The sequence below is a fragment of the Takifugu flavidus genome, chromosome 7, assembly GCF_003711565.1.
Source record: "Takifugu flavidus isolate HTHZ2018 chromosome 7, ASM371156v2, whole genome shotgun sequence".
Lineage (NCBI taxonomy): Eukaryota > Metazoa > Chordata > Actinopteri > Tetraodontiformes > Tetraodontidae > Takifugu > Takifugu flavidus.
The window spans coordinates 6,803,256-6,817,223 of record NC_079526.1 but is presented as its reverse complement, the minus strand read 5'-3'; the positions used below and the strand labels follow the sequence as shown (position 1 = coordinate 6,817,223).

Here is a 13,968-nt window from a genome sequence, read left to right as displayed (position 1 = left end):
TCAGCTTTCATGCATCTCACTGACCTCACTGACCGCATCCTGAGTAGATTCCGCAGAACCGACTTGCCTAACCCTTTCAAGACTCTCATCAGATCATAGACTATTAAGCTATTAAACACCAGATGGCACCAGTGAGCAGCACTATATATCGAATCAGTTCTTAAATAAAAACGCTCTGTGTGTGTGTGTGTGTGTGTGTGTGTGTGTGTGTGTATGTGTGTGTGTATGTTGTCACAGCATACAGATCCAAACGTTCTGCAAAGTAACCAGTTGGCCAATATCAGGCATGACATCTGTAAGATTATGCTTCAGACTGGACGAACTCACAGACGCAGAGAAGTTGTTTTATTTGTTCAGCCCAGCCTCACTGAAACAGAAACAGCCTGTGCCAAAGACAGGAATAATTCAGCCACTCACTTTAAAAATTTAAACGGGAGAATTCTGAGAGCAAGGACAAGAAAATAACATAGAACCTACAGGTAAGGTAAGATTGTACCAACAGGACCAGCCTGCTGTGGGTTTTTTCCCTCCATGTCTGTAGGGTGCTAATTTTATAATTTAGGGTCATGTTTTAGCATCTCTATCATTTCAACTTTAAGGGCAAAGTCTGAGATATGAATTAGGCTCGAGGGGACTTTTGTAAAAGGCAAGGGATAATAGAAAGGTTCCACAAAATTAGCTGCGAAAACCTTTGAGGGATTCTTTTATTTCTGGAGAATCACAACTGATCTCTTTAAATAACAAATATCTTCACAACTATATAAAAAAACTTGGACCTGTGACAAGGCCTTTACTACATCTGGCAAATGGAGGTTTTGAAGGCTGGACCTGTCTTCACCTGCCCACAGAAGGGGAATAAATAAAGTTTTTGTCAAAGACATGCTGGCCCTCGTCCCAGAGTCTCCTCGTCTTCCTCTGCTCAGCTCCCTTAATCAGGCCGCTGAGTAAACTCTGCTTTGATCCGGAATCAGGATGTGTTTGTGTGTGTCAGTTTATAGTTCAAGTGTCTTTCAGGTGGGTGGTACACGTGGCGTCCTCTGTCTGAGCCTGTCTCACAGCTCGTCCCTTGACGTTCGGGCTGCAGGAGGTGGCGAGTCTCCCGTGACGCTGTTCTGCGCCACAGGACGGATTCTACCCTGCTGGGCCGTTTTTTGAGCCTGCTGCCTGTCCCAGTCTGTGGCTACAGCATCGTCGTCCCAGATGGTGGAGGTCTCGGTGTCGCTGATGTAACCAGGTTCCCCAGTGTAGTGGGTGGGGTAAATGAGCAGCGGCTCCACAGAGAAGGCCTTCAGGTTCCGCAGCTCAAAATGAGACATGTACTCAGTGCTGAGGAAGAAGCAAATTATTCATTCATTCGCATTACAGTACTAAACAAAACAAAAACAAGATATACTTACTTACTTGCCTTACAAATTATTCTTAACTATTCTGAGTATAAACTGATGTGCTTTCTTAGAAATGCATTCATCTTCAATCTCTTCTGCAACAATTCTTCTGGCTATGCTGAATAGTTTATGTTACTAAACGGAAATGGCACGTTTTCCGTTGAAAGTTGGTTCAAATAGATCTAGATATTCCTGAGCTAGCTTTGAGTTGTGTAGTACCAAAAACTACGTAAAGGGGGCGTTGTGGACCAGAAAGTTGAAGCATAACGGCAGCAGACTTAATTTAAGACACATTGACGTGATGCAATGATGACAAAATTGCGTTAATTCATTTTAAATGTAAGATCTACACATTCCAAATAAAATGTATTCAACTAGACAACTAGAAAGAAAGAACCCAGAGAGCAAACTTCTGCCGAGCAGCTCATTTCATCACATCTTGTGACTTACACCGTTTGTATAGTATATATAAGCAGTAATAATATAAAGTTTACATAACATAGTACGGTGCTTTGATCATTGGGAGATTAAACATCCAAAATTTAATGAGCTCTCCCTTGGTCATCATTATTTCCTGAAAATTTCATTAAAATCCATTCATAACTTTTTGAGGTAATTTGAAGACGGACGGACAGACGGCCGGGTGGACAGAGTGAATCTGTGAATAAATAAATAAATAAATAACTGTTGTGCGGATTTGAATGGAAATATACTCAAGGTAATTACTTCAAGGTTTTAGCTTCGCTGTTGCCTTGCAGGAAAAACAATCCTGGTTGGTCGGCAGCAGGACATCAAGGGGGGCAACGCTGGGGCCGGAGTGCTTTGACACGTCAGCCAAGTCCAATCGTACTCGTGAATATAGCAGAGGTCACCACAGAGGTCAACTCCCGGCTGTCGAGGCGACCCATTAAAGCCTGTCAGCACTGTGTGAGGATGGTGAAACTCTACACCTTTATTAGAGCTCATCTACACCCACACATGCGCTCAGGCACGTGGACACAGACCTTCCAAACAATGAGAGCTTTGTTGTTGGGTTTGTTGTCTTGCATTTGTGTGTTTTATTTATTTGGGGCCTGAAACAGAAACTCCTTAATTTGGATGATATGAAGCGCCCAACAAATAAAGTTCCTTCACACACTCTTCCAGTGTTAAACGGTGCGATCTGAACATTTGATCACCCTCTCTCACACTGCACCTATTCATAATCCACACACTGCAGCGGACACACGATGTAATAACATACTCGACTCGCCGTCCATCTCAAACCCACCCCCCAGTTAGACCTCTATCAATGGGAATCCTGTCCCCCTCTCCGAGCAGCAGGAAGAGCCACGCCGGCCTGCATTCCTCAGAACGAGAGAGAAGGAAGGGGGAGGAGAAGCGGATGATGCGAGGAGGGCCCGTGCACACAAATTAGGCTTGTGAAGAATGAAGGTAAGCAATACAGAGGTTTCTAAAAAGAAAGGTTAAAACAAACTGAGAGGAGGGCAGGGGGAAGAGGAAGGGATCTGTAGCGGAGGTGGAGGTGCAGATGGAGAGCAGGACACAGCGAGCCTTAAGGAGGATAAAAAGAACAGAAAGGCAGGCATTGTGTGTCCTCTGCAAGGAATCGAACCTGCTGAACCCCCAAGAACAATCAGGTTCTATGTCAGGTAGTACAGAAAGAGTATCATGTTCCTGCATGGAGGAACTGAAACTAAAATTATATTCACTCCTCCAAGACAATTGCTTCAATGTTTAGAGAAATACCCGATTGACAGCTGATGTACTTTTACTGTAAGGTGATTTATTGTTATGCATATGCTCCACTCCACTCCCTGGTGGTCTAGTGGTTAGGATTCGGCGCTCTCACCGCCGCGGCCCGGGTTCGATTCCCGGTCAGGGAACGTATTTTTAGGGCCAGTAACAGCTTGGACATATGATCTGAAGGTTCTCTGGTTGAAGGCAAGTTGCATTTCTGGAGCAATGCCTAGGTGCCCTCGAGCAAGGCATGACCGCATAAAAATGCTGAGAGTATCGGCTTACTTACTATGATCCCCACTCCTCTAATGGTAGCGTGTGTTCTTTTCCAGGTTCATGTATAATAATGTGTGTGCACTAGACACTGTGTAAAACTAGTAATTTCTTCCCCTCTGGTTGCTAATAATGGGTTGTTCTTTGTCTTGTTCTTCTTCTGCCAGGATGTTAAAGTGTACAATGTAAAAAAATAATAATAACAATAATAAAACTTGAGACTTACTTGGGGTGTTTATTGTACATGACGGGCAGGAACTCGTCCACGGGCAGCATTTTTGTGAAAGGATCAGCTGCCAGCAACTTCCTGGCTCCTTCTTGTGACAGCGCATAGCCGAGGGTCCAGTAGGAGTAATCGGCTTCAACCAAGTTGTTGACACCGTCCACGGACTGCTCCGGCTGCTGCACCTGCATACGCTTCCGCCCGATGTAGCTGCAGAGGAGACAGGAAGAGGCTGATGCTGAATGCAAAAGAGTGCAAACCTTCTACTGTCATTTATAAAAACACAGCAAGTGTGTGTCCTCGTGGGACCATATTATACATTTCACTGGCAAGACGAGGACTTTTTGTCTGGTCCTCCCAACTACAAAGGATGGTTTGAGGGTTATGACTTTGGTTTTAAGGTTAATGTTAGAATTGGGTCAGGGTCAGGGTCAGGAATTCAGTTCTGACGGTTCAAATTAGGGTCTGGAGAAGGCATTATTGTCAGCGTGTCCTCACAAAGACGTACAAACGTGTCTTCTGGGTTGTCTTACATGAGGTCCCAGTCCAGCTGGGCTCTGTCTATGTCGTCCATTATGGCCTGCAGCCGTCGTTTGAACCTGGGTTCAAATCTAACGTCATCCTCTAAAACAAGAACTTGCTTGAGGCCACGTTCCAACACCTGAAGGTCAAAAAGAAGAATAACACTAAAAAGTGGAGGCGAGCACGCTGTTTACATCATGCCAGGACAGACCGACATTCTATCCCCCCCCTCACCTGCGTCCATATCGAGTGATGGCTGAGAAAACATCCGATCTCCCCACGAGTGAGGACCCGTCCAGAGTAAGGGTCTTTGTATTGCGGCAGCATCTCTATCCCCAGCGCCTGCAGCTGGGACGTATTGAGCGCCCTGAGAGGGAGAAGGAGCCACTGCACTCAGAATGCTGCGACAACTGAAGTATTTTGCCAACCAAACAGAGGCTACAGGAAGGATTAAAGCCGTCTTAGGCCTGGATTAAAGTGCTGAGTCTCGCCAACAAGCCATAGTTTCGACAGGATGTGTTGATAAAGATGTCAGGAAGAGTGGTGACAGAGGGGAGACGGACCGTTCTTCTCTCCCACTGACACAGCACCGTAGATAAGATGCTAAATATATTACGTTATTGAAGCTCCATTCAATAATCAAAGAATTTCTTTTGAGGATCAAACCACCTTATCCAGTAGGTTAGTTCAGTGGGTGTATTTTGTGCTACCTACTTGCCGTCCACAGCATCCCACAGGGTCGAGTGGAGACCCAGGGCTGCAAATGTTTTAAGCATCCTGGTCCGTCTGTCCAGACGACGCTTCAGGTTGATCAGGAAGATCTAAATATTTAGGGGACAGATTTAGGGAGTTTGTTTCAGCTTGCAGTCACACACACTGCATACAACAAACAATACATTCAAAACAGGAAGTGGGAGACGCTGATGGACTGTAAATGGACCGAAACAATCTTGTGACTCACTTCATCAAAACCCATCTTTTCCTGGAGTGACGGAGGAGAGAACACATGCTCGGAGGGCTCGATGTCATGGTCAACTGAGGAGAGGCGGCCAAAGGAGGAGAAAGATCAGAAACACTGAATAGTTCTATAGTTCCTTTATGGTTCCTTTAGGTAACCAAGTTAGAAAATACTCGTTTAGGTTAAAAACCTCTTTCCCAAGAGTGACGTGACCAAGTCAGCAGCACAAAAACAAAATGGTTCCAGCAAACACACAAAACACAGATACGGTCACGTACCACAGAAAAAGATGTGTCAATTTCAAATCCTTAGAGGGTAGATGGACATAAAACTTGGTCTTTTTTGACCAGAGAACCTAAGCCAGGATTTTTACTGGCCATCAGGAGTGTTCATATACAGTAAAACAGTTCTCCACCATCTAACAAGGGGGGGAAAAAGCTGCCTGAGTATTTATAAAATGTGCACATTTCAGTTGCAAATTTGAAAATAGCAGAGAGAGCGGACATCCTCCGAAGTCTGTTGGTTTATTCAGTTTGGTTTATTTAGAATCTGAGAGCAGCGATTGAAGGGGGAAAGAGGGGAAGAAAGACTGTGTGTGTGTGTGTGTGTGTGTGGGGGGGGGGGGGGTGGCTGAGGGTGATTAGAGCAAAGAGTTTACAGAATGCAGTTCAGGAGAGAGACAAGCCTGAGGGGAGAAGAGTACACACTTGCAGCAGCTGGACTCTGTGTGTGTGTGTGTGTGTGTGTGTGTGTGTGTGTGTGTGTGTGTGTGTGTGTTTTACTCACTCAAAGCCTCTGTGATGGTGTGTATAAAACTCTCACTTTCATCCTCCACATTCTGCTGAGGTTTCAGTGGGACCGGCAGGAGACCGTAGTGCTCTCTGTTACACACATGCATCTGCACACCTGTAACACACGCATGCACACACACATGTGTGTAAAGTCCCTGTCAATTTAAAAATAAAATGCTGTGCGATCCCATTTACTCTTTCTGTCCCACACTTGTGCGCAATGTTGCCTTCGACATCCTATTCAGAAACTGCAAACTTCAAACCGAAGCTGCTCCCATTTACTGCGAATAACCGATTTCAAAACTCACCTGCTTGGCGTGCTGAGAACGCAAACACCATGATGTCATCGAATGCCCAGCTATAGTCCGGGTGAGGAGGATAGAAAGCCAAGTCTCTGCTGGACTCGCGCCTCAGGTCCAACAAGAAGGTGCTGTGCACCATGGGAACAGGGAAACAGCCCAGTCGCTTCCACTCCCTGATTGGCTGGTAGTCTGGAGTTCTCTTGTAGTACCCCTGACAGAGAGGGAAGGGGGTCAGCGGCGGCACGTTCAGGTTGGTTGGACAGAAAAGTTCAATTTGTACCTGCGGGGTGACGCCACACCAGAAGTTGGAGTAGAGCGAGCGTGACTCCAACATGGGGGCCACCAGGGTCAAGTTTTCAGCCATCAGCAGAGTGAGGACGCGGGGGTTGGTCAAGAGGTTATCGCTGTCTACAAACTACAGGGTCGGAGAGGAGACGTCAGCAGACAAGCAGGCTGTAATGGCTCCGATCAACACAGATAATAAGTCTAGAGGAAAAAAAGAACCGCGGACACTGGTCTTACAAGGATGTAATCGGCCCAGCGTTCCCTGGCAGCCTTCAGAGCCGCCTGTCTCAGCTTCAGCACATGGTTGAACCTTGAAGGAGGCCAGTGTTTGGGACCCCACTCATCGGTGTAAAACCTGACCAAAGATGCAAAGTAGTTCATTCAGTTTTGTTCAAGTGAGGGGAGGATGCAGCCCAATGTTGAGTGAAAGCTTAACAACACATCTCATGACCTCTGATGACCAATCTGTGACCTCTGAGAGTTTTTACAGAGTTTGGCTCACCGTGGTTCGTCCATTGGCCTCCATTCGACGTAGTGGTAGACGTGCTGAGCCCTCTTCAGCCATTCTCTCAGCATGGCAGTGGTGTTGTCCACATTGTGGTCCGTTGCTGCCCTGGAACGCAGACAACACAGGGTGAGAATGGAACACTCAGGACGGGGGGAACAAGCAGCTTCTTCCAATGCACCTAATTGTCTGATCTGATGTAGCTGTTGGAAGCCTCTTTTCTTGTTTAATAGCAACAAGAGATCTAATCAAGTAGCAAAATGAAAGCTGTATGCACTGACAGGATAGCCCATTTGTTATGTCATGGCGCATGAAGTACAACAAGTACAGACGCAGCTGCTTGTTTGTCACCGTGGCTGGAAAATCTACACCGTCGAATCCACTCAGAGGAGACACTGCAGGCTCTGTATGAGCGAGTCAGTCAGTGTGTGTGTGTGTGTGTGTGTGTGCGCGTGTGCGTGTGTGTTGGGCGCTGCAGAGTGAGACATCTCTTGAAGACATCTGTACTTTAAATGTAGAAATACCACCTGTCTTCGTGTTGAAAATGTGTTGAACCCTTAAAGAGGCAAGTAAATGCGAGTCTGTACTTGAAGGCGGGCACACAAACATCCAGTAAGATGGAGTTTTCCACTGCCGATTGTAAGATTCCTTTCCACACTCTCTCCAAAACTGGGCCTAAATTTAGACCAGCAGGACGAATTACGCAATTGGCACACACAAACACGGCTCACAATAATATTGCCACGCACCTCACCTGTGTCTGCTGGACCTGAGCACCACGCTTTCCTGTTTCTGTTGCACAGGTGAAGGGGTTTGGAGTTTTTCATTTTTTGCCTCCGAGGAACGCCTCAAGGGCTGACAACTTTCGGCGCGTCTTTGAACACGTGAAAGGTCAAAAACAAGCGCACGCAAGCATCTACATGTGCACACGAGTCAATAAACACTCGTGAATAAAGATGGAAGTCAGCCTTTGATGACTAGCTGCTGCTTCTTTTTTTATTGTTGGTTGGAAAGACACTGAAACATGTAACATCTGTTGTTAATGAGTGGATGTACACATATTTAGACACCTTTTCAAGCACTAAAGTGAATACATGTGTTCCTACACAGCATCTCCCTAGGCTCCAGATGGCTGTTTAAGAGGAGAACGCTTAGATACCATATGCTACACACACACACACACACACACACACACACACACATACAGCAGATGAGGTTTTATATCAAAATGAACTACTAATGATACAGATAAATGAGTGACAGCATTAAAGATCAAATGAAGTTCTTTTGTTTTCATATGTTCCTCTGAGAAACATACATGATGATTTCCATGGAAAGGCTGGAAAAGTTCATGATTTCAAAACCATTTAAAAAATGTGCAAACAATTACCAAATAAAGTAAAAAGCATCTGAATCTAATGAGGCTCATAGATTTTTACCACACTACTCCCTTTATCCTAGCACACATTTCAGGGGGCATTGTGCTCCTCCTTAAATGCCCCTGGGCAACATTCCAGGACTGTTCTGTACAGTACTTTACTGTAAACACAAAACCCATTTAAGCCCCCCCAGAACACTACTGACATCCCTGCAGATGACAATTATCCCTATGATCAGGAGGGCGCTTTACTGTCTGAAGCAATGTTAGCGGGAACGCTCAGATATCCATCTTGCCTCCTCCACGAGCTGCATTCCCATTATTTGCTTGCAGCTTGTGTTCTAAGCATCTGGACAACACATGCTTCACCTACACATCCCACCACTCCTTCTCTCTAAGCCTCTGTCGGTGCACGTCTTGCATCTCGCCTCGTGCACATCACAGTGGTGCAGAGCCGCACGACTTTGGAGAAGATATTGTATCACGACTGTTGTGTTCCGCAAATTCAAATGCACAAGCTGCAACATGAAAGTTGCGCAAAAATATAATAAAGATTTGGGGGCATCGACTCATGATTATTAACCTTTGAAGTCAGCCACTACTATGTGTGTGTGTGTGTGTGTGAGAGAGAGACAGAGAGCGAGAGAGAGGGCAGGAGAAGGATGAAGACAGGCCCTTTTGGGTAAACACAGTCTGAAAGGTTCCAGCAGGTCAATGTCAGCTGACTGTTGATTAAATAAACTATCTAATATCACACACAATAACATCTGGGTGATGTATATAATTAAGAACTAAGAATGCCTCTTTCAGCCCTCATGTAATAACCATGCTGTGTGTGTGTGTGTGTGTGTGTGTGTGTGTGTGTGTGTGTGTGTGTGTGCTGACGTGGCTTCAGACCTCTCACTGTTTTATTGGGGCAAAGGGAAAGAGGAGGGGTGGGATAGGTAGAAGGGGAGGTGTGGGCAAAGAAGAGTAGTGGTGGGTGAGGCGAAAGAGAAAGAGCAAATTCCTCATGTCTCTCATGGCACCTTTACAGCACGGTGCAAGATTCAGTGTTCATATTCCACCAAACATTATTATGGTGACTGTAAACATCACTGCTGCATGTCCTACTCCCCCTGAATGCCTCACAGTCAGGCCTGAATCCTATTTAAAATGATGGGGAGGCAGAGCTTCTTTCTTTACTGCAGCTTACCACCAGGTGCACGAGGTGTTTGGCCTCACTTGAGGCATCCGTTCAATTTAACAACACAATCTAAATTAGGGTTTTTAAAAAAAAAAAAGAACATAAAATGTGTTTGGACAGGAGGACCTAATAGCAATGCTGACACGTGCCTTTTTTTTTTAAAGACAGGCAATTTATACTCACATGTGGAGGTAATTGCCACAAATGGAAGCAGAGGGAAGAGGGGCATAGGGTCACTGCCCTCCTAAGCACCACTCCTGACAGACGATTTTTAGAACACGTGGGCATCGGTGCATAGAAACCCAACACACAGAGCCAAGTCCAGAGAGAGAGAGCGTGATCACAAAAGAACTATGTTATGAGAAAGTCAGTCCTCTGGGTTTACTGCGCTTCATTAGGCTCAGGGTCCAAACGCCCTTTACGGAGATCTCTCTCTCACGAGCAGCTCAGAGCTGGAGGGCAGGGTGCTGGTCTGTGGGCCCGCTGAGGAACTGGTAAAGGCTGTGAAGTCACTCCGCTTGGAAATAAGACATCACAGACACTGCACCACACCTCATCATTCGTCACCTCTGGCTGTCTTCACACAGTCCATCTTCTCCAAAAAAATATTAAATATTATTGCCAATAAAAGGCTCCATAAATCACCAGTGGAGCCCATAGACCCATCACACATTAGTACAGGTTGCCATGGGAAGTGCCAGTGTTAGCCATTCTTAAAAGGATCAATAAACATTTTAATTAGATTCCCACTGTCAAATATCCGAGAAACACCAACAAACACAACTATAGCCTGTGGATCAAGTCACAGTTCCTACTGAAACTGCGAATGCAGCTGGAGAAAAACCCCAAGAAAAATGAGTTTTTCGGGGGGATTCCCAGGTGACCGCTTCCTAGAGCTGCTGCTCCTTCAGCCCTGTGCAGAAATGATCCAGCTCCTCAACAGATGATCACTGGGGCTTTATGAGGTTATTAGAAAGGTGATGAGAAACAGAGGCAGAAGCAGAGAGGCAGATCATTCCAACACAGAGAGGTGCAACATGTATATGCTCACGGCTGGAGTTGTCCACACAAGACCCTAGCATGAGAACATAAGTCAAACCTCCTGCGTGACAAAACCAAGAGCAGCTTCTGCCTGACAGCTGCGCTCGGAATGAAGCCCGAGGTTACACACCTGCACTGGGAGACCCTGGTCCAACGTCACCACGCTGGTATCCACTTTAAATGGTTTGATTGAATTAATCAGATGTTGCTTGGCTGAAACTTTAAATAGTAAACAAGTTTAAGCGCGTGACTTCCAGCGGCAGCAGAAAGTCCTTCGGGTCCGTCAGCATTTGCATGTGACAATAATCCTGCAGACCTGTTTAACTACGCAAAAATATAGAGCGATAACTCTATGAATATAGGTGTGGATATTTTTATTCAAGCAGTAAAAGCAGCCCTGCCATGAAGGCAGATGACGTCAGGGCCCCGAGATTCTCTTTATGTTTCCACAAATCACCGTTTCCAGTGAAGCACCTGGGAATTCACTCCAGCACATGTGCGCTCCTGAGTGTGGAGAGAACAGTCTTCACTGTTCTCACGGTGCATCTACAAATATCAGTGTCTGGAGTTGGTTAATACATTAATACGTTAATAATTCATCCGAGGCTGCAACGACGGATGCTGCTGCTGCTGTACCTCTGATCACATCCATGGACAGGACCCCACCCTTTTTGTCCATCTTTTGTCCATGTGGACAAGAGTCTAAAAACAAGCAGTTGCACCCTCTCAACTCGTTTCTGCAGTTTCCACTGAAGTTGGTGATGAAAATCTGTGTCATGTTATGTTTTTGAACACAACAAAGACCCCGGAAGAACTTCCCTTCTCAGGAAATTGCAGTTCTGGAGAATACGACGCACTTTTGTAGTTTTTGTAGCAGATTAACCAACCTGCTGGGCATTAGCGGGTTGGTTAATCTGCTGTTTGCCCTGTTTACCAGCCTCTCCTCTCTCAGCCCGACCCTCCCCCTCTTTCTATAAATTCCTGCATTCTTTCATTCTTTAACGGCGGCGTGTGACTCGTTCGCGCTGCTGTGTCACTCCTCTGCTGGACCTGCATCTCATCACACTGAGCTGTGGAGCAGATTTAAAGATTGTCAGTGCACACAGCTGCACATCATCGCTACATAACCTGAACACCACAACCCTCCCAACACTCCTGAGGGCGGAGGTGACACGGCTCCTGCTGCTGGAACACAATAGAAACTCTATCACAGCCATTATTAGATGATTAGTTTTGATTTCCTCCTGCTTCAGTCTCCAGAGATGTGAGCTCTGTTCTTGAGGAACACCCCGTCCCCTCACAAGAACCACAACTTTCATTCAGCACCATCATCTGTGCAGTTCTCATAGCCTCCTTGTATCCATCTGTTTATGATCCATTCAGCCAGATTGGAACAGCGTGTTCTATATGTGAAGATCCTGGTGAAGTACACGTATGTGACCACTTTTGGACTGTTTGTAGCTGTCCTTCATCACAATCAGTTTAGCCAAAAATCCCTAATTATAAAAAAGTACGCATGCTTTTATGGTGAGTTTAATGACACGCTGGGTTGTGAGTAATGATGATGTCCAAGAGGGGAAAAAATGATGAACTACAGAACAGCACCTCATTCCTCACTTCTTACCTCATAAATGCCCATTTTGGACACACCAATACATACGGTTTATATGATTTCATAGATGAATTTCAACAGGTAGTTGAGCTAAAGTGGACGGGTGCCCTCAGCAGGACACCGCGCAGGGTCGTGACTGCACCTTTCTGTCTGCTGACGCTTGGCTGTTGAAACAAACACGTTTGTGTGACATCAGCGTGGGCCGTTCTCCCTCAGTCATGGGTTTTCCCTGAACTGTCCCGAGTGCGGGAAGAGATGTCAGTGGTGGCAGTTCTGATGAGGGGCACGCAAAGGGTGGAGGGACCAAATGGAGGAATGTGACAGCAGACAGAGGAAAGCGGTGCTCCACGGGAGATAACACACATATTTGAGACACAGAAAGCAGGCATCACATGCATGACTTCCCAGAACTCTCTCACACCCCCTCCTGCTGTCAGACCGACTCAGTGTCTCCCTCCATCCTTCACCTGCTGGTCCACTTTGAAAGCTTTGTTTCATCTCAGTGTGCCCACATGAGGTTGGGCCCTACCTGGGGTGAGGCCCCCCCTTCATACCTGCCAGTCCTGCTGTTTTAAAGCTCCGTTTCCGCCGGTTTGTGCTGAATCAGACGGAGGGAACCGTGATTAGGGGGTTAGGGCTGACCCAACATGCACTGCAGCTCTTTCATCTTCTCTCCTCTGTGCAATTTAGAAGCCGGCAGACGCGCGAAGTAAGCACATCGTTAAAAAAAAAAAAAAAAGAAGCCCGCAGCAACAGGTCTGTGAGGGCAGGCGGGTTATTAGAATTAACGCGGACGCACGCAGCGCGGTGCACGTCTGGAACTAGGAGAACTTTCAAAACTAAAGTTCAAGAAAAAGAAAATGCATGCACGGGATTTCTTTGATTACATGTGGTTAGAAGGGTTTCCGCGTCTCTTACCAGATCGCTATGCGCTCCTTCGGGTACTCCAGCTTCTCGATGCAGCCCAGGTAATGTGGCAGGCTGTGCGCGGCGTTGCGAGCCACAATGGCGATCATAACCTTTGGCTTCAGCAGCGCAGACTCGGACTTTATGGGCTCTTGTATCACAGTCGGCAGCTCCGACGCGCTGCCGGGCACCAGAGCGACCAGGAGCGCCCACAGCACACCGATTCTCGCGGCCCCGAGCGCACGCATCTTCCCTTTCCGATTCGGCCGTGGGTCCCGGGTCCGAGCGACAGACTGGTGCTACTGAGGGAGGTTGGGAGGGAGAGAGAGGAAGGAAGGTAACTTCAAGAGAGCGATTGGGTGGGAGAGCTCCTCCCACGCCCCTGCCGCAGGCTGCTGCTGAATGAAGCTCCCTCTGGATGAAGTCAAAAAATCCATTATTGCAGAATATTTGCACTAATGTTGTGATGACGTCAGCTTCTCTGTCAGACGGAAGCATTTTGAATCATGCTTGTGTCTCAGTGTAGCACAAACACGGCTTATCAGGTGTTGCAAACTATATGATCACCTAAATATTTATTAATACAGCGTATTACAATAATAGTTTATAGTCTGAGTTGGTTGCACTGTGAGTGACTGAATGCATCTTCTAATCAAACTACGACGTTAAAAGATTCAAATATATAGTAAGTATAGTGGAAGAGCATCAGCAGGGAGTGAGAGTGAAGCAGGTCATATCCCCCATATTACATATGACTTCTAAATGTCCCATAGTATAATATTTTCTGCATATATATAGTATATGTATGTAGTCAATAGCCGGTAGTAATACGGTCTTCCAATTTCACTGTTTTCTGCATTT

At 46.3% G+C, this 13,968-nt stretch overlaps 1 protein-coding gene and 1 non-coding gene across 2 annotated transcripts; one reads left to right on the top strand and one right to left on the bottom strand.

Annotated features, from left to right (window-relative positions):
* Nucleotides 1-330: 330 nt before the first annotated feature.
* colgalt2b (collagen beta(1-O)galactosyltransferase 2b) lies at nt 331-13,540 on the bottom strand. Its single transcript, XM_057038279.1, has 12 exons — nt 13,120-13,540; nt 6,982-7,092; nt 6,717-6,834; nt 6,475-6,609; nt 6,201-6,405; nt 5,888-6,007; nt 5,105-5,178; nt 4,858-4,964; nt 4,378-4,510; nt 4,155-4,282; nt 3,625-3,831; nt 331-1,326 (listed from the first exon to the last, which is right to left on the bottom strand). The coding sequence occupies exons 1-12, from the start codon at nt 13,353-13,355 to the stop codon at nt 1,053-1,055; spliced, it is 1,848 nt and encodes a 615-aa protein (XP_056894259.1). The 5' UTR covers nt 13,356-13,540; the 3' UTR covers nt 331-1,052.
* On the top strand, nt 3,200-3,271 carry trnae-cuc (transfer RNA glutamic acid (anticodon CUC)). Its single transcript has one exon. It is a non-coding gene; the product is annotated as a tRNA-Glu (tRNA).
* Nucleotides 13,541-13,968: the final 428 nt, after the last annotated feature.